The sequence below is a fragment of the Talaromyces stipitatus genome, genomic scaffold, assembly GCF_000003125.1.
Source record: "Talaromyces stipitatus ATCC 10500 scf_1105507295541 genomic scaffold, whole genome shotgun sequence".
NCBI classification, from domain to species: domain Eukaryota; kingdom Fungi; phylum Ascomycota; class Eurotiomycetes; order Eurotiales; family Trichocomaceae; genus Talaromyces; species Talaromyces stipitatus.
In genome coordinates, this window is record NW_002990115.1 from 3,430,260 (window position 1) to 3,456,015 (window position 25,756).

Below are 25,756 nucleotides of genomic sequence, written 5' to 3' on the forward strand. Positions count from 1 at the left end.
TCCAGGCACACCAGAAGAGCGTGAATACCAAAAAACCTCGCGCACCTATGAAAACGCACCTACGCAGGTAAAAAGTACTGCGGGAAAGAATCTCTGTGGAAATAGACCTCCTTGACAGCCTGTTTACCGGCTTTCGCCAGCTCAATCGAAGTGGTTGAGTCATGGGCCCGAAAAGAGGAAAAAAGGGCACTCCGTGGCCTGAACCACGGTTTGCAGATGACCCCGATATACGCGCATATGCAGCAGCGGCTATCAAAGACCTCGAGGCCTTGAGAAAACATCAAGAATTACTGGAGATTGGCATGCCACGTGAAATATCAACGGCCGTGGTTGACGCGTTCTTACACCTAGCTCGACGGGTGAAGGACACATTCGAATGAACAGTTGGCGCAGCGCCTCGCGCGCGTTGAATTGAATGTTGAAAAGACGCAGAAAGAAGTCTCTCAGGCCTCTCGAGAGATTACTACAACAAAAAGCAACACTAATCGCCTGGTAGAGGCGATCTGCCGCCCTACACTCCCTACGACCACACGCGGCAGCGTCGCGAAAAATTCTCTTAGTGTTGGAACTCAGAATGAACTAAACCAATTTGGGAATAGGACAAGATTTGCGTATCAAGAAATTTCGAGAATTGGCATCACATTCCGACGCGATATTGAACATTACAAATCAACTTTACAGCCTATCTCTAGAAAGTTCGATTTGCACAAGTGTCGACTTTTGGTGATATCACTTCTATGGAATCTTGTATATAAAAACAGGTTCAATACTCCTAGATAGGGGTTTTAGAGGAGTGCCGGAAAATAGACCTAGTTCCTTATACGTATTGTTTAGTGCTCGCCTTCGCTTAGTCATCGCTCTAGTAAACCAACGTTCCGACACTTAGCTACAGTCACGTGACAGCGAGTTCTGAGTCGTACGTACAAGCATGGGGACGTAACGTGCCCTCAAACCCTCCTACTGTCCCGAGCGTGGGACTGAGCAGTGGAGGAAGCTCGCCATTGACCCCTTATCCTAACCAGGAGGACCTAGAGGTCTACCTGGAACATACTGACTCCAACATTGTCAACCCAATCCGCCGATTTCCGGATCAGGTAGTTGAAAAGGCAAATCTCGCGATACGCAGCACCCAAGATACGACGATCGCGCATCGACGAATTGTAGCGGCCCGCATACTACCTAGTGGTGACATTACGCTATTATTAGGCACTGTGGACGACGTGGACCAGCTTACTCGCAAGAACGACTGGATCAAGGCCTTCGGAACAGAAACGCGTATTCGAAAACGCACATGGGGGGTTGTCTTACGCGGCGTGGATACTAATATCAACCCTAAACAACCTCAGTTCAAAACAACGTGAGAATGCACCGGTGTTTGCGCAACTCCCAGCTCCTATGAATATTACGTACATAGGCTGGCTTCTCAGTGAGCATAAAATTAAGGAAGAAACCTCCTTCACCTTTTACACACACTCTCTTTTAATTACCCCACTGCCAAGGCGTTATAATGTGGTCAGTATTTTTCAACGTGTCACTAGTCACGTTTTGTTTTGTTTGTGACATATTTTGAAACATTAAACCTTCCTAGATTAATTTAAATGTGAAATATGGTTGGTTTTCTGATTTACAAGCAAAACGTAAACGATTAAATACGCTAAAATATGTACTGTATCAAACTAACTATTTATAGTATAAACTACAAAATTTCCCTATAAGTGGGGCTGAATTAATGTACATAGTACTATGGTTGGGGCCGGTAATTTTGTTAGCACGACTTTTTTACAGGGGTTGAAATCCAATGAATTCTGCCAGTCATATCTGATTACTAATCTAATATTTTGTATGACCACCTCGAGCATCTATTACAGCTTGGCATCTAGCGTGCATAGAGTCAATGAGCTCCTTCAAAAACTGCTCAGGCAGTGCATCCCAAGCAGCTCGTACAATCTCACGGAGTCGATCATAAGAAAGTTGCTCATCATCTGGATATTGTTCTTGAATCCAATCCTTCATCCAATTCCATACTGCTTCAATTGGATTGAGATCAGGTGAGAATGCTGGCCCATAAATTGGATATATCCCACGAGAATGAAGCTCTTCGAGAGTCTCCTTACTCGCATGGCCAGGTGCCCCATCCTGCATAAATTGAAGCCAGATATCGTCTCGTAATAAGCGAATATAGCCATCAATAATTGGTATAACCCGTTGACAATATCTCTCTGAGTTAATAGTTCCCCATTCCTTCTCCCAGAATAAACACGGACCCTTGTTATTCCCATGAAAAGTAGCCCAGAACATCCATCCACGTTTCCGTGCAGGAGAGGATCGTATGCAAGTCTCTTCTAACTCTTCACCAGCCTTTCTAGTTACCCAGATTCTCGTATGAAATCCTGAAGTAACCCATGTTTCATCAGACCAAAGGATACGATTCCATTGTTCAGTCGTCCAATTCAAATGCTCTAGGGCCCAGGCAAGACGTACTTGTTTATGTTTATCTGATAGAGGAGGTTTATTAAGAGCCTTGCATCGTGTATAACCTCGTTTTTTAAGGGCTCGAGCCAGGGCGTGCTTTCCAATAGATAGGTTAAGCTCTTGTATAACCTTATAATAAGGCATACGTCGCGTACGCTTCGAAGAAGTAATCCATTCGATAATATGATCAACTTCAGCCTCGGAGAGCTTCGGAGGGTTGCCACGGGCCTTTTTAGGGGTTGCTTGCTGGCTTTGGCACGTATATTGGACTTGGCGATAGCTAATTTGAAGCTGCTGAGAGATTTGAAGATATGTAAATCCAGCATCTCGAAGGGTTAATACTCGGATCCGTTCATCCCTATTCAGCCGTGCTGAATTCTGCCTGGAATCAGATGGCTCGAGAGCTGCTGCGCTTGTTGCCCTAGGGGGGCTGGTAGGCTCGGGGGTGGCCATATTGATCGTCAAATGTCATATATCTAGGCTTGAAAGGCTGAAAGCAGACGGATGGTCAATATTCTATTTAAAAGGCGGTGAGCCCCGGAGCCTGACCGCCTAAAAATCGTACTAACAAAATTACCGGCCCCAACCGTAGTAGTGAGAGTATTCGTGTTACGAAGCTAAACTGCATGACGCTAAAAGGTACTACTACGAAAAAGGAAAGGTTTCAAATTACAAGAAGAAACCAGTACCAGTCATGAACAGTAAAGCGTACTGTGCAATCAGAAGGCAGGAGTCACGTGATGGTAAGAAAGATATACCGTTATCTTATCAAGATAAGGGTACTACGAAACTCCGAGAATTGATTGGACGGAAAAGATAGTATTGTAGCAAGAATATCGTAGCATACTACGATACTACGATATTCATACTACGAAACATGGAGGACTGGATATATAAGGACGCTCTTTTACCATCATGTATTTAGTTCTTCATAGTTCTTTGACATAAGTCACTTGAATACAACAGTGAGAGTCAGCAAGGCATTCTAACTCGTACGGGCACCAGGCTGTACGGGGGATCTCTTCTATCTTAGTTTGTTACTATTCCAGTCACCGTCTCATTACCGTTCGATACTTCGTTACATACGATCCATCACGCTCCACTATATCATTGGTCGGGACCTGTGCGAGGTTCAATTATCCTAACGTATCACGACGCACCGCTGTTAGAACTAAGGTGGATCCAGGTCCGTGACAATTTGGGGGTGAAGTGGGTTTCGGGTCTTGCACCTTATTATAATTCAGTCTCCATGCAGCTATAGCGTATTAATTCTAGCACCCCTAAAGAGTTCGAAACGGCAAGTGTAATTAAAATAGATTTACATTATTCAGGAGGGCAGCCAATCTAAGGTTTTCGAGAATTTGATTTCTAAAATCATGTAGCAGTCATAATTTTCAAGACCAGTTACTTCGCATGTAGATTCCCAAGGCATGAAGAATACAGCTTTACTTAGCTGTTGTATCAGTGATCCCAGTCTCTAAACGAATCCCTAGTCCCTTACTCCGAATGTCCACCTTACGCCCTCTAGCCCCTCCCGACAGTTTAAAACAACATTGAATGCACCGATCGGGTTCATAATCGACCCTAAATTTCTAACATTCTTCCGGGGAAGCTTGAAGCCAGTTGAAGAGCCAACTGGTGTAATAGTAAAGGTGTAAAGCATACACGCAGTAAACGTAATAACCTCATCCATGGCCAGGTGTCGCCCAGGACACCAACTTGCACCACCGCCAAAGGTACGGAATGCAGAAGGGTGCTGCTTCCTGGTAGGCTTACATGACTCGTCAAAGCGCTCTGGTTTGAAATCCGCGGCATCGGGACCCCAGACTTCAGGATCGGCGTGTATTGAGTTGGCAGGGATTTGGATTATGGCGTTCTTCTTGAGCAAGTACCGCTCATCGAGAAATGTGTCTTCCTTGACGAGCAAAGTGGCTGTTGCGGAGCCACTTACGCGGAGGACTTCTCGGTATGTTGCGACGAGGATGGGGCATCTTTGCTTGATAGTTGTCACGTCGACGTAGGCAATCTGACCATCTGCATCCTTGCGCTTCTCGATCGCCGCCGTGAGCTCGGACATAATTGTAGAGTACAGTGACTGTGAACAAAGAATGTAGGCCAGCATCCAGAACGTCACGGGGACAGTGTTAATCAGGAGGCCGGAGAGCAGCCCAAGCTCTGAGCGCGCTTTGCCGTCGTCGGACAAGGCATGTTGATTATTGACACCTAGCCTTTTCCGTACTATCTCAGCGTATCTGGCTCCCTCAGCCAGGTTCATTTTTAGAAATTTCTCGAGCTCACGTACGAGCCTTTCGCGGCCTTTCAAAGCGGCGGGTACTGTGACGGCAGGCAATATATCAAGCACAAGCATTTTGAGACCAGAGTCATAGTCCCTATAGGATGGAAGGTTAGCTGAGTAACTGTGCTTCCGCTTTTGGAGACTATTCATACCAGAACGCCTCTACTAAGTCCCTCGATACCGTAAACGGGTTTTGCGGGCCATATAGAGCAGTAGCAGTTGACAAAGTATAGACCTTTTTCAGCCACTCCATGAGATCTACACTTTGGGAACCCGCCAAAGTGAGATCGCGAAAGATCTTGACAATCTCATCCAAGCTATCTTCATAAATCTGTGACACGGCCCGACCAGGCGCGAGAGCCTCATGCTCTGCGGCCTTCATGTCTCGTCGATAGGAGGGCGCCTGTCCATGTCCATCCATATTTGACATTATGATACCCATGCTCTCGTCATTGTTGCCAAGCATCCTCTTAAACACAGTCTCGACGAAGGGGCCATTGTGCGATATGAGTTTGCGCTCGCGTTGAACTAGACTGATAAGTTCGGGATCGTTGATTATGTAGGATTTCTGGGATAAGAGGTTGATTGTGTATATGGGATACCGAACTTGTGATCTGTGACTGTTACTATTAAGGTTGGTGCGAATATACCAGGATACTGACCGTAGGAAGATGAAGTAAGAGGCCCCATATCGTAGAAGCCCCAGGGCATGGCCGACATACGGCACTGTCGATGATATAAAGGGCGGCTCTTGTGAGTCTTGCTTTTTTCTCTTCTGTATTAGGATCACGGCTACGGCGAGTAGCAACAAGATAAAGCTGAGGCGAATCATAGGGAGGAATCAGCAAGAGAGGTGATTTGTTTACTCTAGAATTGATTGAGGGCTGGGTTCGATAGTTACTTAGAAGAACAAGTTAACTAGTCGAAGTTTATCTCTCAAGATATTGTGTATAATACTCTGAAGGTGTAGTATAGTACATAATGCAATGACCTATTTGACCTAGGTCATGTAAGACGAGGCCATGTAAGACGAGGCAATGTAAGACTAGGTCATGTACCGGCAGAGAATTAGTGGAGTCAGCTGAACTGTGGCTTCAGGTCGGGAGTAGACAGACGTTTTACATGTACGTACATGCTAATCAAGCGTATTGCTTAGTTACCGCTCCACCCTGAAGAGTAATCGTTTGGATCTTATCTTGTTGTAGCTCTTGCAAATGCGGTGCTTTGACATATTGATGCTTCAAAAGGGGGAATAACCTATCTACCTGCTGATAAGACATTATAACTCAGCCCTAAAAGCTTTTGGGCTGTCATGAGACCTTTAAAACAAGTACTCTTCTGCTAGACGAATTTTCACATAGACTCATCCCTTTCAATATGCTATTCTGGCCATTGATCACCGCTACTGGCGTGCTCTTGCTCTGCCGCCGCCTCTACTACGAGCTCACACTCGGAGCGGAAAGACGTCGGTTCATGAAGCAGTATGGGTGCAAACCCATCACCAAGATTCAAGGATGGGATCCGATCTTCGGCCTCGATATAGTCATCAGCGTGGTGCGATCCTACGCCAACAACACCGTACTGCAGAAAACAGCTAGGATGTTAAAGGAGTACAGAAACACTATTCGGCTCAGCTTCTCTGGGCTGCCGATTATTATGACAATCGAGCCCGAAAATATCAAGTATAGTATGTGGCTGTCGTTCGAAGGTTCTTCTGATATATGTCCTATTTTTACAAGAACTAACAACGAATTCACAGTGCTGGCCCTCAGCTTCAACGACTGGGAGCTCGGCAAACCTCGTCGCGAGAGACTAGGTAAACTAGCAGGAAAGGCAATCTTCACTACCGATGGCAAAGATTGGGAGGTATGTTGCATACTATTCTGCGCTCTGCTACCGACGCGCATACTCACTGAAAGGCAGCACTCTAGAGCCCTCCTTCGACCAAACTTCATCCGAAAGCAGTACCAGGACCTAATTGCTCTGGAGGTACACGTTCAACACTTGGTCGACCTGATTCCCAAGAATGGCGAGACTGTAGATCTTCAAGAGATGTTCCTGCGCTTTACCATCGACTCTGCAACCGAGCTCCTGTTCGGCAAGTCTTGTGAATCGTTGCTCCCAGACTCCAGTACTCCTGTCAACTTCGCGAACGCCTTCGATAGCGCTCTCCTTGAGCTGCGGAACCAGGAGAAATGGGGTCCCCTCGGCCGCTACTTCATCTCAGACAAGCCATTCCAAAGACACATGAAAAATACGGACGAATTCATCTACGGATACATCCACGCAGCCATCGCTCGCCAGCGACAGAGCAAGCTGTTCGACAAAACAGCCGGCGAGCGATACGTCTTCCTAGACGAACTGGCCAAAGAAAGCCAAAATCCTAAAGTCCTCCGGGATGAGATTATTAGCGTCCTTATTGCTGCACGCGACACCACTGCTACGCTAATGAGCAATCTGTGGTTCACTCTTGCCCGTCAGCCCGAAGTCTGGGCCAAGCTCCACGCCGAAATCTCCCTTTTATGTGGAGAAATCCCAACGCACGAGCAGCTCAAAGACATGAAGTACCTCCGCTGGTGCCTCTCCGAGACACTGAGGCTCTGGCCCCCTGTCAATTTCAATGGCCGCATGGCCGTCCGAGACACCTGGCTTCCGCTCGGGGGTGGTGCAGACCGCAAGTCACCCATTTTCGTGCCTAAGGGTCAAGAGGTCTTCTGGTCCACCTATGCATTGCAGAGACGCAAGGATATTTACGGGCCTGATGCGGAGGAGTTCCGCCCAGAGCGGTGGGAGAGCATTCGCCCTCACTGGGAGTATATTCCGTTTAGTGGCGGTCCGCGAATCTGTATTGGACAGCAGTTTGCTCTCACGGAGGCGGCATATGTTACTGTAAGGCTGGTGCAAAATTTTCCGATTATTGAACATCGGGATCCAAAGCCTTGGACGGAGCATATTACTGTTGTTACCTCTAGTAAGTATGGGACTCAGGTTGGTTTGCGGAGGGGGTGAGACAGGAAGGTGGATAGGGGATACAGTCAATCATTACAATATTTCATAGAGTTACCTACAATCTATTCGAAGTGTGTGATTCCTTATGAGCTATAATCAGATATGTCCGAGGGTTTAATCCACTGAACTTGATTCAAGTATGAGTATTTACGGTGTAACATTCCAAGATATTCCAAGATCAATAATTCTAATTAGACACCACAAATCTCAAACCGCCACTGGGTGTTTTGGAACTCAGCCCTTTTTTTTATTATCACGCCCAGATCTGTAGCTGGCTTCTTCCGAATATCATCATAATACGCCTTCGGAACTACGACATCCTCTCCGTCCAATCCAGAAACGTCACACCCTACAATGAGGAATACCGCCATAGCGAGGAGCTCAACTTGTGCGACGTGCCGTCCCGGACACAAGTGCTTGCCACCACCAAATGGAATAAACCCCTGGTTGATGGCCTTCTTCTTATCCTGGAGCTAGGAGGCGGGAAAAGTAAGGGATCAGAAGCTTCGACTGGTTGAATTCGTAGGTCCTAATCAAATCGCAGGATTCAGCCAACAGAAAATGGAATTGCTTTACCAAGAAAACAGGGCTCATCTTACCACATGTCTTCGATCAACTTTGGATTCTCTGCGACTGGGTTTCCAGTCCCATAGAGTGCTGTGCTGTTATTAAGCACCATGCCGCTGGAAAGCCATCTCAGCAGGTCTGGAACCTCTGTGACATTTCTCAAATCGTTGAGGAGGGTCGCTATGCCGTCCAGGATTGCCCTTTCGGTCTTGCTCAAGCTTGGGTTCAATGAGAGCTTCTCTGTGAAGGCTGTATGATTGTTGCGTGCAAAGTCTCCCTGCTTTAAGATCTTGGTGACGTGCGGGCTGAGATTCATGAGCTGAGGCGCTGCCTTTGGGACTAAGAGGTCCGCCGAAAGGTCCGGAGATCGTAGTGCTGCTTGTGCTAGGGTCGGGGAGCAGATGACATACAGCTTGTATGTCCCGATGCGCATTGTGTATGCTCCAAGACCCGTCCTTGTACTAGTTAGATCTTGTTAGTGAATGACACCTTCAGCTTTGCTCATCCGCCGAACGTACCGAAGGATATTGAGATACTGCAAGCTATGCATGGCAAAGCCCACAATATGTCCAATGATTGGAACACTGGCCGGAGCCAGTCGAGGCTCTCTGGGATCGAGCGCATTTTGCCATATTTTCCACACTATGATAGCAGCAGATATCAGGAGAAGGCAGGATAAGATTGGCAATGATTCGAATGTTGTCAGGCGTGAGACTTGTCTGCTGCTTTCGAGGAGCTGAGCCATGCTTGAATCACCCATATGTTGTTGATCCATAGTCGTCTGGTGGACAACCTTGGAATTCACCGAGTTCACTGGAAGATCTAGTTCAAAAAGGCCATAACTACCTGATAATGATCGCCTCCAAATGAGTTAAAGCCGCATGGCTAAATGCTTCTGAACCGCGCAAGCGCCAGAGATTGCTATCCACTCGCTGAGTCAAGGGCTGATAGAGATGTCAACTTAGTTCTCCACACTTGAATCCGTACCTTCAGAGCTGAACTTTATGATTACTGATTAACGGTGGAAGAATGAGTCAACTAGGACCGTTTTACGACTTACGTAGATTCAGAAGCCTTGCAACTTATTTGTAACTTTACGGAGTAATGTCAGAAATTCAGGTAACAAATATGAAAACACTAGAATACAAGTGGACCACCCTGGAAGGATTCGTCCACAATAATAGGCCTTCAATAATGATCATATCTTTCTAATAAAAAAAAGGCTTTTTTTTTCTACCTCCACTTAGCTGCGACAATCAGTTCCTCATTGCTTGGCTGAATACGTACATACTAGTTTTCAGCCCTTAACTGGACAAAGCTCGTCCAGCTAGCAGGCTTTATGCCAAGGGAGACGTCTCCAAAAATGGCTGAGTGTCACGTTCCCAGTGACTTATTGTCCTAACAGCAGCCTTGCTGATTCTCTGCTTACCATGCTCAACCCCAGACTTCCAAGGATGTCGTTATCGAAGCGAGTCATTCCCGATAGTGTGCTGGAAGGCTGTCACGCCCTCCTACCAGGCGTAGCACCACCTTACGGCTACATACCGAGTCTTGCAGCTGGCATTGTCTTTGACATCCTCTTCCTCGGCTTTACAGCCCTCAACCTCTATCGCAGCATCCGATACAAAGTATGGTCCAGCTACCTCCTCACCATCTGCGCGGTTGGTGAACTCATCGGCTGGATCGGTCGTACCTGGTCGTCACAGTGCCCCTACAACTCGCAGGCCTTCCCAATGCAGGAGATATGCCTGGTGATTGCGCCCGTCTTCTTAGCTGCCACCCTATACCTTTACCTTGGCATTTTCATCAGGCTTTCCGGTGACAAATTCTCCTTAATCAACCCAAAATTGTACGTGCGCATATTCCTCACCAGCGACATCATTAGTCTTCTTGTTCAGGCGGCGGGCGCTGGCATAGCTACCGGCGAGATTAATAGTGAGGGAGGCAATGCTTGGACAGGGGTCTATATTGTTGTTGGTGGCTTGGTCTTCCAGTGTGTATCCATGACGGCATATATAGCGTGCTTTGCGTACTTTCTTGTCAAATCTAGAGGATGCCGGGTACCCAGGAATGATGCGTTCGTTACGATCACAGCAATCAGTGTGTTGGCCGTATATATACGTTGCATATATCGGACTGTGCAGCTGGCGGAGGGCCTTGCAGGGTATTTGTCCACTCATGAAGGATACTTCATTGCGCTTGATGCTGTCATGATTGTGGTTGCATATATAGGATTCGTTTTTTACGATCCTGGTCTGTTGGAGGATGAGTCGTAAACTCTAGCCTGACGTAGATTGAACGCCGCACTATTCAGTGACTAGGTGCGGGAAATCTACATATTTTTCATCTATCGAAGGATGTTTCTTTTTTTCTGAAATGAAACAGATAGATCTTTGTACATAAGATTAGTTGTCTCCTTTCCCAGAAAGTATTTTGGACCAAGAAAACAAGCTACATATCCATTTCCACAGCTCCATAAGCAGTATCGACCAAATGTTAATGTTGGAGAACTGCATCATGGCTATTGAATGCCTCAAGCCAGGCTCCCCAGAAGGAAAAACCGAATACAACCTGGTCTCCAGCTCTGGGTCGGGTTTGTACTTATCATTGAAAAAAGACTTCTCCCTTGGAGGTAGTCTTGCGAGAACCCAGCGACTTGCAGCTCGTCGTCTTTGCTGCAGTTTCTCGGAAAATCCAAAGCTCTCTACATTTGTAGTCAAAATCTCCTCGCCTAAGCTCAGATAGGAGACGCCCATCACCTTCAGCACAGACAGGGCACCGAATATGAGCAAGTCAGGTATGCATTTATGAGAACCCGGTGCATTCACAAAGGGATCAACGTGGTAGCCACCCGATGCCAGTCTCCGGAGAGCCGCCACCCCATTGACAGTCCCATTTCGGTCAACGGTGTAAATGAACAACCCCAATTGTGGGAAGGCCATAATGTCGTACGTGGCTGAGTGAAGCTGCGGTACACCAGAAGCGTTGCGCTTGTGTCTCCACGCCTCATACACCCCCGTTAGCTTATCTTCCAGCTCCAAATTCCGATTGGGAGTATCAGAGCTATATATACATAGTGACAGCCCGCCTTTATCAGGATTAAGGAGCCACCTATTCTGTGCCAACATGCGTTTGCCGCTCTTTCCAGCCTCGCAATGAATAACTGGATTGGTAAGCGGATTCAGAACTCGTTCGCGGACGCCGCATAGACTCGGCCAGTTACGCTCTCGTGCCTGTCGTGTAAACTCGTGGCTAACGGCCTGGACGAGGATGTCCCAGCCTCGCTTCTTGCGGTAGAGCGCGAATTCATCCACGATGGCCATGTACAAGTCTGGCTCGCAAAGGGGATCTCCTAAAATAATGGCAACCTTGGCCTTGACTTTGAAGCAGAGCGCTGCGTTGCCGTTGCAGCCTACGAAGAAGTTTGCACCTTTATCGCGGATGAACATATGTGACATGCGGCCGTATTTCTCCACGAGAGCGTTAACGGCCCTTGTTTGAGTAAAGGTGTTCAAGGTGATATGTTGGCTGTTAAGAGAGCCTTCGCTGAATCCCGCATAAGACGCAGTTGCTGTACATGTTTGCCAATGAGAAGCATCTGTAGGGCTGGTTGGTGAGAGAGGCTGCTTTCCATGAGATAGGTCGCTGCCTATAACCTGACGCTGCAATTGTTGACGCAGATCATCGCCAACCGTTTGGTGAATAGTCAAGTTGGTTGTATCTTCAGATTTTCGCCGCATTGTGTCAGTGGTGATCTGCTTATGCTGGGAATGTAACCATATCAACAATCAAAAACATCATAACGCACTTTCTACTGAATGAGAACTCATATAATTGAAGTATAGCAAAAAATATTAACACTCCCATTGCAGAGCTGTTTAGAAGTGCTAGCGTACTGACCGTCTCCAGCAAATACACAGATTTCATTAGGCTAGCAAGACAGATAAGCTTTGTTATATTCATGGATAGCCTCAGCACTAAAATTGTTATATTTTTCTGTGTAGACTAGTGTTGGTGCAATTACGAAATATCTGACACTTCACAATAATCTCTAAACGGAAAATGCCAGACTAAAAGTCTAAATTTACGATACAAATTTTTACGCCTGGACGAAGCCTCGGAGGTTCTATTTCAGCCTCGGGGATAATGCCAACTGATTGAGCTACGTAAAAGAAGATGTACGGAAAAATACATAGGAGTCATGTGGGCCAGATAGCCCTAATACGGTGGAGCTGGCGGCCGCAACTCTATTAAAAAAAGATTGTATGTACGTACACCACATTCGATGGTCGAACTTTCTGAAGGTCAAGAATTTCAGCTGCCAGTGAGTCTAACTTGTAAAAATTTTCAGAGCATTTTCTCCTCTCTCACGTCAAATTTCTGGATGGGGAGTGTATCATAACGTGTTCCTGCTGGGCGCGTGTTTTTATGCTACGTATTTACTCATCTAAGCCCAGAATGGCTATACGTGGAGTCTCTTATCTCGCTTTGCCTCTAGGGCTATGTGCTGCAACCCGTAGTTGTCATCAGCTGCAATCTTTCTCACTGTTGCCCAGTCCAACTTAGCGCCTATTTCATGTTTCACGCATTGTCTGATACAATGACAGTCACGTACGTCTGGAGGTAGTCCGTATAAAACTTGCCAACTTGATTCACTATGTCACTGGTTGTCTAGTAAGATCCTTTCCTTCAATCGCCTCACGCACTTTCCCTCAAGCACACTCCATTGAAATGATATCAGAACTTCTCTCCTCAGTTTTGGGGGGCTCGCAACACCTCCTCATTTTACTCCCAACATGGACTGCTGCGCTCTGGATACTCTGGTATTGCTGGAAATTCATCCTCAGTCCACACTTTTACAAGGACGAGCCCCCAATATATCCGTACTATATACCATTCATTGGCCACCTTCGCAGCTTTATCCAAGATGCAGGAAGTCTTGTCAAAAAAGCCGAGAGTTGCTTTGGCGAAGGAAAGCTATTTGGTGTACAGATTGCGGGTAAAAAATTATACATCATCACATCGGCGGAGGGAACCAAAGAATTCTACCGAAATACTACTGCCTTGGACTTTACAGCCTTCCAACTCGATACTCTCAAGCAGTTCGGCATGTCCCCTGCCGGCTGCAAGCTCATGAGCAAGCACATTCAAGGACGAACCAACGGACGCGACCGTATCAACATTGACTTGATCGTCGACGTCCACCATCGAAACCTCCATTCTAGTGCTAATCTTGGTCAAATCGCCAGCCCGGTGGCAGAGTACATATCCAACGCACTGCGCCTAGAGACGCTGCCTGAGCAATGCATCAGGTTCCCTGGACCCAGGACAGAGGGGAAAGTTGTTTCCCTATATACGCTATGTGAGGAGGTTATTCTCCGGGCCAACATTACCGGGTTCTGGGGCAACGATCTGTTAGATATCGCACCGGACCTCGTTTCCACAACAAGTACACTTGACAGGCGCTTTCACAATCTGCTTCTGCGCATACCCCGCCTATTAGAGCCCGAGGTTTACAATCTACGCGATAAGGTGCTCGACTATTTCGACCGGTACATGGATATTCCAATGAAAGCTCGCACTTCCCTATCCCCTCTAATAAAGGAGCTGGAACAGACCAGTCGCGATCTAGGCCTCAGTCAGCGCGATATTGCGGTTTATCATCTTGCGTGGCTGCTGGCGTCGAACAACAACATCCACGCAGCATGTTTCTGGGTACTGGCGCATCTTGCTGAGTCGCCTGACCTAGCAAACAAAGTCCGCGAAGAGACGGCAGGCATCGCTCGCAACGCCCTCAGCTTCAGCCCTGCCGAAGCCCTCAAAGATAATCAGTTGCCGTGTCTTATGGCCCTATGGAGAGAGGTTTTACGATTCTATGGTGGTCCACATACATCCGGCCGCCATGTGCAAGAGGACACTGTTTTTACAGGCAAGAGGTTGCGACGTGGGGCGTCGCTCCTGGTAGCTACTTCGACGCTACAGAGAGACAAAGCCGTATGGGGTGCCGATGCGGACGAGTTTGTACCCAACCGGTTTCTGAGGAGCCCATATCTGGCCAAGGTGGCGAACTATCGTCCATTTGGTGGAGGTATCTCGCACTGCTCTGGGCAACATCTCGCGTTCGTCGAAATGGCTATGGTGGTGGCATGCTTACTTGATCGATTTGACATGCAGATTGTGCCGGGTGTGGAAGAAACGGCGTTTCCTCAGCCGTTCAAGGCAGCGCCGCTACTGGGAATCATGCATGTCAGGGAAGGGGATGATAAGTTGGTCATGCTAGTTCCTAGGTTAACGGGGCGATGATTTTATCCAAAAGTAGCAAAAAGGAATTAGATGTCTTAATTCTCAAATTTTGTGTCGTAGGTAGACAAATTAGACTGTAGTGTATGGCACATGTTTAGGGTTCGCTCTGGCTGTCGCTGGGTCTTCTTGATTCTGATTGGTCAAATAATCTACCTCCCAGCTGAGGCTAAATTTTCAGCCAATCAGGGCGCAGTGTGGGTTTCTCAGGGTTATCAGACTCCTACTGCCCATTGTTCGTCCTTGCCCGTGACGTCTCACACTTCATTTCAGATGTTTTGTAACCTAACTTGTATAATTACAACCGTTTGTTGCTTTAGCATGAGTCATCGTACCTTCTGTGCTGATTTGGAAGCTCCATGGTGAGCTAGCTGAAACCTAAATAAGAGGAGGTATAGAGGGGGTTAACCTAGGCCTATGGTAATTTTGGTCACAGTTTGGTCTACAGTAAGCCTTACAGTAGCCTATTAGGCCGTAAGGGATTCAGGTAACTAAAGCTAGCAAAGCCACTAGCCTCAGGAGTGAATGCATTGGACTAGCGGACTCGGGCGGCCGCAGCTGAAGCTTATTGTTGCAATCTCCATTAAGCTAAAACTCCCTTTTCAGCTCTGGTAGATTGACCTTTCAGGATCCATCACTTGTACTTCCTGTGTGGACTTCCTGGTTGCAATTCCATACCTGCCTTGAAATAAACCATGATTATATTAGGTAAATTCAAAGCTGATTACTGAAGAACGCCTCTACATAAGTCTGTGCAGCCCCACTTCTCCCCACACAATAAGGTACATGTATGAGTCTTGCAGGGTGGTAAAAAGTAGATATAAGCTTGAAATAGCTAACTAGATAACTAACTTAGGGCTAACGGCTAGATACTGACGAATCACCTAGGTCCAGTAACCATGCGGGGCGAGCATAGTCTCATCATTTATTCCAAATCAGTGCCGGTTCAGCTATCGGGTTCGGGTTCGGATACTCGCGTTACTTAAGTCCTGGTAGGCTAGCATCCCAATTCAACAATCCAATCTGCTCATGTTATATACGTACCATAGTTGAGACACAAGAATGCAACTTTCCGCTGTACTCCGAAGTTCCAGACCATTTCTGATTTCTAGCGGGGATTCAATATGGTCCTCTCCAAGTTTTCGCCGCTGCCCTACATAGGAATAATCACGACTGTCATACTTCTTCGACAAGCATCAAGATCAAAGATCAATCCGATTCTTAGATTCCTCCCCCCCATTCTTTCAGCAATTTTCGTGACGCAGACTTCTCATCTGGCAAGTCCCAACTCAGCATGGAACATGTACATCGACTCGGCGCTCGGTGTTCAGCTAGTGTTAGAGTTTTTCCACTATGCTCGTCTCAGTTACTCGTCCCCCAGTGGCTCATTTCTGAGCCCTTTATCACTGAGAAGCGCCTTAGATCTCATTATTAACAGGCGTAAGATCGGCACTCCGCTTGAAGTTCGCAACATTCCGCACTTTAACTCCAAGGACACAGCCTATGTGCCATCGCGGCCTAGGTTTCTCTTTACCAAACTTCTTAGAATTGCGATCCTTCATTTGATCATTGATTTTGCCACTAGTCAGGTACTAGCTGAGCCTGAGGTCGACTTTAGTGCGGATAAGGTTTTTTTTTTTGACCGAGTATGGCGCAGTGAGGTTTCTTGGCTGGATGCCGGGATCAGAATCGGGCAGATGGCAGGGGCGTGGATTATTGGCTATTGGATTCAGTCTATGGGACACGACATCTTTTCTGTAGTCTTGGTGAGCCTTGGTCTGTATGAGGTCAAAGATTGTCGCCCTAGGTTTGGTGACTTCTGGAAAGCGTACACTGTCCGGGCCTTCTGGGGGTGAGTTAACCTTCATTCTATACATCACGACAACAGAAGAATACTAACATATGTGATAGAGTATGCTGGCACCAAGATTTCAGATGGCTCCTTCATCAAACAGCATCTTTCCTCGTCATGGATGTTTTGCGAGTTCCCAAAGGACAAAAGCTTCTGGTGAAGATTAGCTCGTTGTTCTTCGCGTTCTTGATCTCCGGGCTCATCCATCTACACGGCGATGTGATCAGTGGTATCCCGTACACTGAAAGCGGTGCAGTCATATCGACGTCCCTGCAGGCTGTTGCTGTACTGGCTGAGGAATCGGTGCAGCAGGTATGGACGCTTGGTAGCAAGTCACGTCATTCACAGAGGTGGCATCTCATTGTTGGCTATATCTGGACAACGGCTTTCCTCCTTTGGTCAGCGGGATATGCGCAGTTTCCGTTGATGAGAAGGGAGCAGGATTTTGCACTTCCTATAAGATTTTTTAAGCGGCAAACCGGTATGTGATACATTGTGGGAAGACGGTAGATAATGTTATAAATCGTCGCTGTGAAGCTCAATATACAGGGAATTTAGATACCGATCAAATCCCTCAGGAGCGCAAGAGCTACTTAATATACTATATATAGTCAAGAGTCCCACGGTGCTGATCAGCTGAGCAGTATATACAGTCTTCAGCCTCTACTAAGTACATAGCATTAGGCCTTGGAATGAAAACTTCGAAACCTTTCAAACCTGGTCCTAGTTCAACTTAGATTTTTGCTTCAGAGAGGCAACTCGCGGCGGACCCCAAAGCCCAATCAGGTAGGACGCACGCAGAAAGAAATAACAGACAGAAATGCCCACGTTTCCCCAAGTCAAGGGATTCCAGTTCCAGACATCAAAAAACTTCTCGTACCCCATGGCTCGGTAGCAGACAAAGACATGGCCAAAATCGCACAGCATAACCGAGAAGAGGTAATTGCGCACGACGGCGGGCTCAGTAGTCGCGTGGATGATTCCCACAGCCAAAAACATCAAGAGAACATAGGTATTTCCTAGTTGATGAGCAACAACGTACTGTGCCGGGCTAAGGGTTTCTGGAACCGTGACTGGACCGAGCTGTTGTGAGACAAAGTCCTCCGTGTAGGAAAAGGCGTAGGTTGCGCCTGCCAGGCTATGGGAGTTGTGAGAACGGATTTAGATTGTCAGAAAGGGGGGAATTTAGAACTAACATGGAAATCGGCTCAAAGATACCGAACACAAAGCTCAGAAAAGAGGGCAAAATGGCTGACATGGTGTCAAGAAGGGATCTATTGCTGAATCTATGTGCTCTTGGTTGAAGGAAGAAGAGACTATGTGAAGAGAAGATCTCTAGTAAGTCCAGGAGAGATTATTTAACTTCAGCATTGTTCAACCAAGAAGCTGGGCGCAAAACAATCCAACGGAACCCCCGGAAATCCTGGAGGGAGAAAATATAGTGGTATCTATGTAATTATCGGTATTACCAAGTAAAACTGTGAAAACCTTATGTGTAATCAGTAACTATCGGCATACCAGCTCTGCAGCGAAAGGGAATGGCTGTGATCCACAGTAAGTTGGCTTAATCCACTGAATTTGAGCCACTGTCAGCTGAAGAAACGAGACGCGAATGGAACGAAAGTAGTAGCCCCCTCGGTCTTCTGTCCAGAGAACATGTTTTTTCTTTCTTTCTTCTTCCAAGCTGATCTGTATGAGACACGTCGCGCTCTATTTCCTATCCATAACCGGAGGCAACGACAGCCGTGCTAGTGCCTCACTGATAGATCAAGGAGATAGAGCATTTGATGCTTCCACCGCGCTTGAAACTCATCTCGAATTCAAGCATTCCCTCCAGGACGGGCTGATCATGGGTAGCACGGGATGTTATTCCACAATTGAACTCACTACACAAAACCCTAATGAGGCCAAACCCAATTTGGGACCGTTGCAGAGCAGTCGGTTCAGTTCACGGACAGATGAGTCGAGGCAGCGACTATCTGGAGATACGTCGTGTAACATCCTCCAGCATCAAATCAATATTCACCCGTCAAAGTCTAAGTTGATACACTTGTACCGCTATGCCTCACCGCTGGAGAAGGCCTTGACAGTCATTGCATGCCTCTCGGCAATCGCTGCAGGGACTGGCTTTCCGCTGCTGGCTCTCGTATTTGGCAGTGCTTCTGAATCACTCAAGGACACTGGCTTGGATGGCAGGGTCGCAGATTCGTTCCGATCACGAATAACATCATACGTGTTGGACTACGTCTACCTCGCTATCGCAGTCTTTTTTCTTAATTACATCTCCATCGGTCTATTCATATACACTGGGGAGAAGCTGACGTTGAGAGCAAAGGAGGAGCACCTGAAGTGCATGCTTCGACAGAACATTGGCTTCTTCGATCAGCTTGGGGCAGGAGAAGTGGCGACGCGGATTGGCAAGGACTTCAACCTTGTCCAGTCAGCGATTTCGGAAAAGGTCGGGCTCGTACTTACTGGCACCAGTACTTTCATCACAGCGGTGTTGATTGGTTTTACGAAGTCCTGGAAACTCACCCTGATCTGCCTGAGCACGGTCGTGGCCATCGTCGTCATCATGTGCGTTGGCAGCGTGCTGGTTACCGTCTGGGAGAAGAGGGCGCAGGACGCCCATGCTGTCAGTGGCTCCATTGCTGAGGAAATACTCGGTTCAATCAGGGATACTATTGCGTTTGGGATGAGAGACAAGATGGCACAGAAGTATAGTGCACATCTCGTCGAGGCGCGTCGCTGGGGATTTCGCGCAAAGATTGGGATTGGCGCCCTTTTTGCCATTCTCATGTGTCTTGTATACATGAACTCGGGGCTATGTTTTTGGATGGGCTCTCGGTTTCTAGTTGCAGGAGATATCACGCTTTCAGACATCCTGACCATCATTTTGGCCGTCATCACGGGGGCGTTCTATTTAGGGTCAGTTGGGCCGCACGTCCAGGCTATCAGCGCCGGGGCAGCAGCAGCTTCAAAGATATTCTCGGTCATTGACCGAAAATCACCAATAGATTCATTGTCGGACCACGGGATTCGGTTGACTGCTGTTGAAGGAAATTTGACATTGAACTGTATCCAACACATATATCCTTCCCGGCCTGACGTTGTTGTCCTAGACGATATTGCCTTGAGCATCCCCGCCGGGAAAACGACCGCCATAGTCGGCGCATCCGGGTCCGGAAAATCATCGATTGTCAATCTAATCGAGAGGTTCTACGAACCAGTAAAGGGGTCAGTGGATCTCGATGGCCACGACATACGAGACCTTAATCTTTCTTGGCTAAGACAGCAAATCGCTCTGGTCCAACAGGAGCCGGTGCTCTTCCACGGCACGATCAAGGAAAACATATCATTGGGCCTCATGCACTCTGCTTTTGCTGTTGCTCCTGAAGAGGTACGCACACAGAGAATCATTAAGGCAGCGAAACTCGCGAACGCGCACGAGTTCATATCCGATCTGCCCCATGGCTATGACTCCATGCTCGGAGTTCGCGGTATGCTGCTGTCCGGTGGGCAAAAACAACGCATCGCAATAGCCAGAGCAATCGTTAGCGACCCCAAGATCCTCCTTCTGGATGAGGCAACGTCGGCCATAGATTCGAAATCGGAGGAGGCCGTGCAGAAAGCTATCAACCAAGCGTCAAGAGGAAGAACAACCGTGGTTATTGCACATAGACTATCCACCGTCAGAAACGCAGACAATATTGTCGTTTTGCACCGGGGCCAGATTGCTGAGCAAGGCACCCACAATGAACTGATGGAGCTGCGTGGGTCATACCACAAGCTGGTATTAGCCCAGAGTGGTACCCTGGACAGCTCGTCAATGTCCGGACACGCCAAATTAGACCTGGCAGAGTCATTCAACGACGCTCCCGTATCCGAACCCTCAGAACTTGACAGCCATTCAATCAATGAGAGGTCACGCGATATAAAGGAAGATCAGTACTCACAACCATACAACATCTCGAGCGACTTATCCTTCGTCGCCCAACTCAACTTACCAGAATGGCCCGTCCTAGCTGCAGGCCTCGCAATGAGCTCCCTGGCCGGGTTAGCCCAACCTGCCCAGTCTGCCCTGTACGCCAAGGCAATTATTGCATTGGCCAAGCCATTGACGGAGCATTCCCAAATCCGACACGATGTGAATATTCTAGCACTGCTGTACCTTGGCCTAGCATTGTTACTACTAGTTCTCAAGATGGGTGAGGGTATCGCGCTTGGTCTGTGTAGCGAGCGACTAATCAGCCGCGCGCGGGAGATGGCATTTCGAAGCATGCTAAAGCAGGACATCAGCTTCTTCGATAAGACAGAAAACGACGCTGGATCTTTAACAAGCTTCCTAAGTGCTGAGACGGAGAATCTCAGGTCCGTTTCGGGAACCACGCTCGGCGTGCTGGTGAGCAGTTTCGCTACCGTAGTCGGGGGTATTATTATCGCCCTTGCGGTGGGATGGAAACTGACACTTGTTTGTGTATGCGCTGTGCCAGTGATCTTAGGAACAGGGATTCTTCGTTTCAAGATATTGGCGGACTTTGGCGAGACGGTGGCGGCGTACAACGCCAAGTCTGCAAGCCTGGCTTGCGAATACACCAACGCCATGCGCACTGTTGCGTCTCTGGCAATGGAGGCGTATGTCCTAGATCAGTACGCAGCCCTCCATCGCGACCAGCTCAGGCAGTCTTGGAAGGCTAATCTGCGCAACTCCGGGCTCTATGCTAGCGCGCAATCGGCGCTATACCTCGCCATGGCGCTTGCGTTTTGGTACGGTTCCAGGTTGCTGTTTCGCGGAGAGTATTCGCGGTTTCAATTTTTTCTTGTTTTCGCCGAAGTCATATTCGGAGTACAATCTGCCGGAACCCTCGCTAGCTTCGCGGGAGACATCTCCAAGGGACGTCGGGCGGCGCGATGGCTGCGCGTGCTGGCGGATCGAGAACCCAGAATTAACGAGTCGTATGAAGGCGACAACAACAACTTGCCTCAGTCGGAATGGCCTGTTGAATTCCGCAACGTGAGCTTCAGTTATCCTTCGAGACCCGGGGCGTTGGCTCTGTGCAACGTCAGCTTTAGCATCCAACCTGGCCAGTACGCTGCATTAGTCGGCACGTCAGGTCTGTATGTTCCTTTGATTCCAATCGATGGCATCAGGTCCACTGATTAATCCGCGTCTTAGGCTCCGGAAAATCCACGATTATTTCTCTACTGGAGAGATTCTACGATCCCCAACAAGGAAGCATACTCGTTGGTGGTCGTCATATTGCGGACCTTAACCTCCGAGCATACAGATCACAGCTGGCACTCGTAGCTCAGGAACCGACCCTGTATCGTGGTACTATCAGAGACAATATCCTGTACGGGGTGGACGAGAAGAATATCAAAGTCGACGAGAAAACATTGATACAAGCGTGCAAGGATGCCAACATCTATGATCTCATCCTGTCCCTACCGTAAGTGCCCAGTATCTTTACTGGTATGCCAACCTCTAGACTCTCACATCGTCATCATAGGAAGGGATTCGATACGGAAGTTGGCAGTCGAGGCCTCCTTCTCTCTGGAGGTCAGAAACAACGCATATCAATTGCACGGGCGCTTCTTCGCAGCCCGAGAATTCTTCTTCTTGATGAAGCGACTTCCGCGCTGGATTCCGAGTCCGAGCGTACCATACAGATAGCCCTGGACAATGCGTCCAAAGGCCGAACCACGATCGCAATTGCGCATAGGCTGAACACAATTCAACATGCAGATGTCATATTTGTCTTTGATAAAGGGCGGCTGGAAGATAGAGGGACGCACACCGAACTCATGCAGCGGAGTGGACGGTATCGAGAGATGGTATTGTTACAGAATCTACCTGGGTAAATGTGTAGGTATGCTCAGTCTCTTCGATCTTGAGAAGTATGTACTTTTACAGAACGGCAGAAAGTACTTACGACTGATTTCATTCAAGTATCTATCTAGAATACGCTCAAATATTTGACTTGCTTCAGATAGATGACACTGACCGGAAAGATGACCAAGCCAGTGTATCTCTGAGCTAGTTGTCTAGCTTCTCTCTCGCATCATACAAACAAATACCAACAATCAACTAGATAGTTCTTTCGTTTTAAATCACCTTTATTGAATTTGTCGCGTCCCGTTTTGGGTTCTCTCAGCTTTTGCAGATCGAAAGATGGCGCGAACTGGATACCTCTGATAGAAGCAAGTAAGGGTTAGAGGGGATATCACCAACCTAGTAATCGAGCTTGATCATATCACCACGCAGGTAGTGTAGTCAAACTGGTTACTGGAGTTACTGAATTACTGTAAATAGTAAGCGACACTATAACCAATCACATAGGAAGTCTGGTAAACCCTCATCGTGATGGATCATTCACTGGTTTACGAGACCACATGGCAATAGACAAGCGTGATCGAATTTAGACCCGCCGCGGAGGGTATGACTTGCGTATGTATCAAGTATCATGTTTCCATGCTAGATGTCGTCACATGCAAACAAAATACCAGATTGTTGAATCAAGCCGGCGTGGCCGCATGAGTGAATCCATTCGATGATACTTGTCGCTTCGCTTCCGGATGCATGGTGCCCTATCAACCTATTATCACAAGGCCAAGCCATTGTCAAAGTAGCGCTTCAGTCGTTTGGCTGCAATGAAGTTACTCGGCTCTATGCGGCTTACGTCTACAGCGTCAATGCTTCGCTTCTGAGGAGCCGCTGCAGTCGCTGGCTTCGCGACCTTCTTCTTCGGTCGGACAGGTCGTGTCTCCCCAGGCTCAAAGGCATCGTCGGGTAAATCGAAACTTGCATGTAGTTAGAAATTCAGCACGATATCGTAAAATAAACAGAATGTATACCTTCTGACATGTGTGATGCTGAGGTCGTTGATCCCTTCTTGAAATCCCCGCCACGAAGTACACGTCGACTCGAATACGTCGGCGTCGGTAGGAATATCGAGAGACCGCGAAGCACCTGGCTCTAGCGGCTCGAGCTCAAGGCCAATATAGTATGTGGTGGTGTAGATTGTACGGCTGTCAACCGCACCGTTAGTCGCAGGATCGGGAACCTGAGCATCCTCAGCACCGGTCTCAGCAGCCGCAGTGTGGGCTGGATCTTTGGTCTCGTCTGTTGTTTCGGTCTTTGTTCCCTGCGCTTGATACTTGGTTGATCCGTTCTTGACCTGTTCTGCTTCTGCGTCATCTTTCACCACATGTATTCTCTCAACACCTTTAGGAAAGGGATGCGCAACAGCAATGATATTTTACCTATCCAAAGCACCAACCAGATGCCTAAGTTTGGATTCTACCAGACCTGACCAGACTGAATCTGCTTCTTTGGTTTTGCTGGAGGCAGTGATTTGGAGGTAGTACTTATAGTCCCTTGAAAAGAATGTATGCCGAGTGAACAGATCATTCCAAGTGAGCTGCTTGGCGAAGATCTTTTCGACAATGTCTCCTAGCTGACATACCCGTGCAACCAGCATTGCCCATGCGACACCTCCTGGAAATCCGACAATGTTGGAGTAGATAGCGCGACCTAAGACTCATTAGCAAGTTTGGCGAAGGGTATCGCTTAACATCATCAAACATACGCTGTGCCCAGAGTTTAATGGCCCTCAAAGCTAGTCGGAATGTCTTCTGCTGAGCCACGAGCTCCAAAATCTGATCGGTAACACGAGTTCCATTAAGCGACCGCACTTCCTTGTCATCCAAGCCCCGCAAGTAGCCGTTATTCTTCAGATCAAGATTGAGTGGAATAGATGGAAGTATCAAGCGAGCAAAGATAAGATCGAGACTAATGCCAGAGAATTCCAACTTGATGATTGGCACAAACGCATCGGGGACTGGGGTCATCTTTTCGATCGCACCGGGTGGAGACATTCGTTCCAGAATTGGGGAAAGTCAGAGAAGAAATCCTCGATCAGAACATGTTTAGGCGCGACAATCAAGGTGTCAATATCAGATTTTACTCATCATCAGAAATACTCGTTCTTCTTCTTGTCGTTAGAATCGGTACACGTACCTGGACCATAGACACCCAGGCGGTAACTACCATACGTGAATATCTTTCCACCAGCCGCTTCCAATGCTGCTGGAGAGAGACCTTTCCGTCGACCAACTGTCTTGACAAATTCTATCACGACTCGTTGGATAAGCTGAAGAGTCTGTTATCTCCGCTCTGTCTCTGCGGGTAATTCAAAGTTGTTCTGGGCCTTCAATTCGGCGATCAAGTCATCGTTGGCAGCGAGTTCTTGAGGGGTCGGCAGGCTCACGGAAATTGGTGGCGTTACACCGAATTGTCGCGTGGATTGAGCAGCCATGTGTGCTTGGATAGATACGTATTAAGAAAATGTAGAGGTATGTCGTCGCGATGCGAATCGAGGTTTCCAGCAGGGCGCGAAAACGAGATGGATAATGAAATTAGAGATAGTATGAGAACAAGAAGGAGAGAAATGGAAGTAGAGAATAGCAATGAGTGAGATGAACTTGGATAACTACATAGAGAAAGGAAACAAAGTCGTTGTTGCTGAGTGGAAGAAGTTGGGGAGTCGAGTCTGTCTGAATGTGAGAAGGAGCCAGCCAGAGCGGAACATGTGATTGGCTTGTGTTGGAATTTGATACGCTAATCTCAATCTGGACATCATTACTAATCCGTGAATCCCCGGAAAAACAACATATCCGTGAGAACACGAGCGCTGAACCCAGGCTTGGAAAGACTACCTACTGTCAGATAATCTGGACTACAAACGAGGCAGAGAGATTCGATGTTCGATCTTACAGGTCTAAAAAGGCACCTTAGGTCATATATCTGGGCACCTAGATTTCAGCCCAATGTTTACCCTCATGATAGCTCACAAATCACCCCGCCAAAGATGTTTATAAAAACCCGGCTTTGAGACTTGATGAACAGAGAGGAGGGAACAGATACAATCTTGCTAGCCACTTCTTTTCTTTTCATCCTAGTAAAACACTCTTCAGGATTGGCCTGGAACAAACCTACCAATCCGACACCTACAGACCTACATTTTGGAGTCAGGATTGTCATTTATTCCGTAAATCCGTGATATTTTGCCACTACGTTTTGTATATAAAGAAGATCAAGATGTGTAGCTAGAGAAGGAAGAAGAGACGTGCACAACAGAGTCAATTATTCCTCACCCAGATTGTACGCTCCTATCAGAGCCTAACCCCGTTCGGACTAGTACCAAAAGATTCCAATACACAGATACGGAACATCTGCGCTGGAATACAAACCATTACCA

The 25,756-nt window shown here is 47.6% G+C and overlaps 12 protein-coding genes across 12 annotated transcripts, besides 2 other annotated features; 6 read left to right on the forward strand and 6 right to left on the reverse strand.

Moving 5' to 3' along the window:
- Window positions 1-161: 161 nt before the first annotated feature.
- Window positions 162-1,583, forward strand: TSTA_036180 (uncharacterized protein; the record flags this gene model as incomplete). The annotated part of the gene is made up of 3 exons (XM_002480781.1): window positions 162-359; window positions 385-695; window positions 893-1,583. 3 exons carry the CDS (start codon window positions 162-164, stop codon window positions 1,359-1,361), a joined length of 978 nt encoding a protein of 325 aa, XP_002480826.1. The 3' UTR covers window positions 1,362-1,583.
- A 247-nt stretch (window positions 1,584-1,830) lies between these two features.
- On the reverse strand, window positions 1,831-2,925 carry TSTA_036190 (transposable element tc3 transposase, putative; the record flags this gene model as incomplete). Its single annotated transcript, XM_002480782.1, has 2 exons — window positions 1,831-2,591; window positions 2,619-2,925. The coding sequence occupies 2 exons, from the start codon at window positions 2,923-2,925 to the stop codon at window positions 1,831-1,833; spliced, it is 1,068 nt and encodes a 355-aa protein (XP_002480827.1).
- Window positions 1,834-2,841: a mobile genetic element.
- Window positions 1,966-2,826: a mobile genetic element.
- Window positions 2,926-3,961: 1,036 nt separating the features above from the next.
- On the reverse strand, window positions 3,962-5,600 carry TSTA_036200 (cytochrome P450, putative; the record flags this gene model as incomplete). Its single annotated transcript, XM_002480783.1, has 2 exons — window positions 3,962-4,862; window positions 4,921-5,600. 2 exons carry the CDS (start codon window positions 5,598-5,600, stop codon window positions 3,962-3,964), a joined length of 1,581 nt encoding a protein of 526 aa, XP_002480828.1.
- Window positions 5,601-6,145: 545 nt separating this feature from the next.
- On the forward strand, window positions 6,146-7,777 carry TSTA_036210 (cytochrome P450 alkane hydroxylase, putative; the record flags this gene model as incomplete). Its single annotated transcript, XM_002480784.1, has 3 exons — window positions 6,146-6,455; window positions 6,528-6,634; window positions 6,692-7,777. The coding sequence occupies 3 exons, from the start codon at window positions 6,146-6,148 to the stop codon at window positions 7,775-7,777; spliced, it is 1,503 nt and encodes a 500-aa protein (XP_002480829.1).
- Window positions 7,778-8,372: 595 nt separating this feature from the next.
- On the reverse strand, window positions 8,373-9,119 carry TSTA_036220 (uncharacterized protein; the record flags this gene model as incomplete). Its single annotated transcript, XM_002480785.1, has 2 exons — window positions 8,373-8,805; window positions 8,863-9,119. 2 exons carry the CDS (start codon window positions 9,117-9,119, stop codon window positions 8,373-8,375), a joined length of 690 nt encoding a protein of 229 aa, XP_002480830.1.
- A 679-nt stretch (window positions 9,120-9,798) lies between these two features.
- On the forward strand, window positions 9,799-10,620 carry TSTA_036230 (uncharacterized protein; the record flags this gene model as incomplete). The annotated part of the gene is made up of 2 exons (XM_002480786.1): window positions 9,799-10,337; window positions 10,395-10,620. 2 exons carry the CDS (start codon window positions 9,799-9,801, stop codon window positions 10,618-10,620), a joined length of 765 nt encoding a protein of 254 aa, XP_002480831.1.
- A 129-nt stretch (window positions 10,621-10,749) lies between these two features.
- TSTA_036240 (uncharacterized protein) lies at window positions 10,750-12,084 on the reverse strand (the record flags this gene model as incomplete). The annotated part of the gene is made up of 2 exons (XM_002480787.1): window positions 10,750-11,407; window positions 11,456-12,084. The coding sequence occupies 2 exons, from the start codon at window positions 12,082-12,084 to the stop codon at window positions 10,750-10,752; spliced, it is 1,287 nt and encodes a 428-aa protein (XP_002480832.1).
- Window positions 12,085-12,944: 860 nt separating this feature from the next.
- Window positions 12,945-14,647, forward strand: TSTA_036250 (cytochrome P450, putative; the record flags this gene model as incomplete). Its single annotated transcript, XM_002480788.1, has 2 exons — window positions 12,945-12,955; window positions 13,024-14,647. 2 exons carry the CDS (start codon window positions 12,945-12,947, stop codon window positions 14,645-14,647), a joined length of 1,635 nt encoding a protein of 544 aa, XP_002480833.1.
- A 1,298-nt stretch (window positions 14,648-15,945) lies between these two features.
- On the forward strand, window positions 15,946-16,985 carry TSTA_036260 (toxin biosynthesis protein Tri7-like, putative; the record flags this gene model as incomplete). Its single annotated transcript, XM_002480789.1, has 2 exons — window positions 15,946-16,496; window positions 16,556-16,985. 2 exons carry the CDS (start codon window positions 15,946-15,948, stop codon window positions 16,983-16,985), a joined length of 981 nt encoding a protein of 326 aa, XP_002480834.1.
- A 234-nt stretch (window positions 16,986-17,219) lies between these two features.
- TSTA_036270 (uncharacterized protein) lies at window positions 17,220-17,754 on the reverse strand (the record flags this gene model as incomplete). The annotated part of the gene is made up of 2 exons (XM_002480790.1): window positions 17,220-17,634; window positions 17,693-17,754. The coding sequence occupies 2 exons, from the start codon at window positions 17,752-17,754 to the stop codon at window positions 17,220-17,222; spliced, it is 477 nt and encodes a 158-aa protein (XP_002480835.1).
- A 294-nt stretch (window positions 17,755-18,048) lies between these two features.
- Window positions 18,049-22,358, forward strand: TSTA_036280 (ATP-binding cassette transporter, putative; the record flags this gene model as incomplete). Its single annotated transcript, XM_002480791.1, has 3 exons — window positions 18,049-21,610; window positions 21,673-21,946; window positions 22,007-22,358. Exons 1-3 carry the CDS (start codon window positions 18,190-18,192, stop codon window positions 22,356-22,358), a joined length of 4,047 nt encoding a protein of 1,348 aa, XP_002480836.1. The 5' UTR covers window positions 18,049-18,189.
- A 654-nt stretch (window positions 22,359-23,012) lies between these two features.
- TSTA_036290 (poly(A) polymerase pla1, putative) lies at window positions 23,013-24,814 on the reverse strand (the record flags this gene model as incomplete). The annotated part of the gene is made up of 7 exons (XM_002480792.1): window positions 23,013-23,084; window positions 23,177-23,297; window positions 23,352-23,721; window positions 23,773-24,030; window positions 24,086-24,337; window positions 24,517-24,658; window positions 24,767-24,814. 7 exons carry the CDS (start codon window positions 24,812-24,814, stop codon window positions 23,013-23,015), a joined length of 1,263 nt encoding a protein of 420 aa, XP_002480837.1.
- Between the last annotated feature and the right edge of the window lie 942 nt (window positions 24,815-25,756).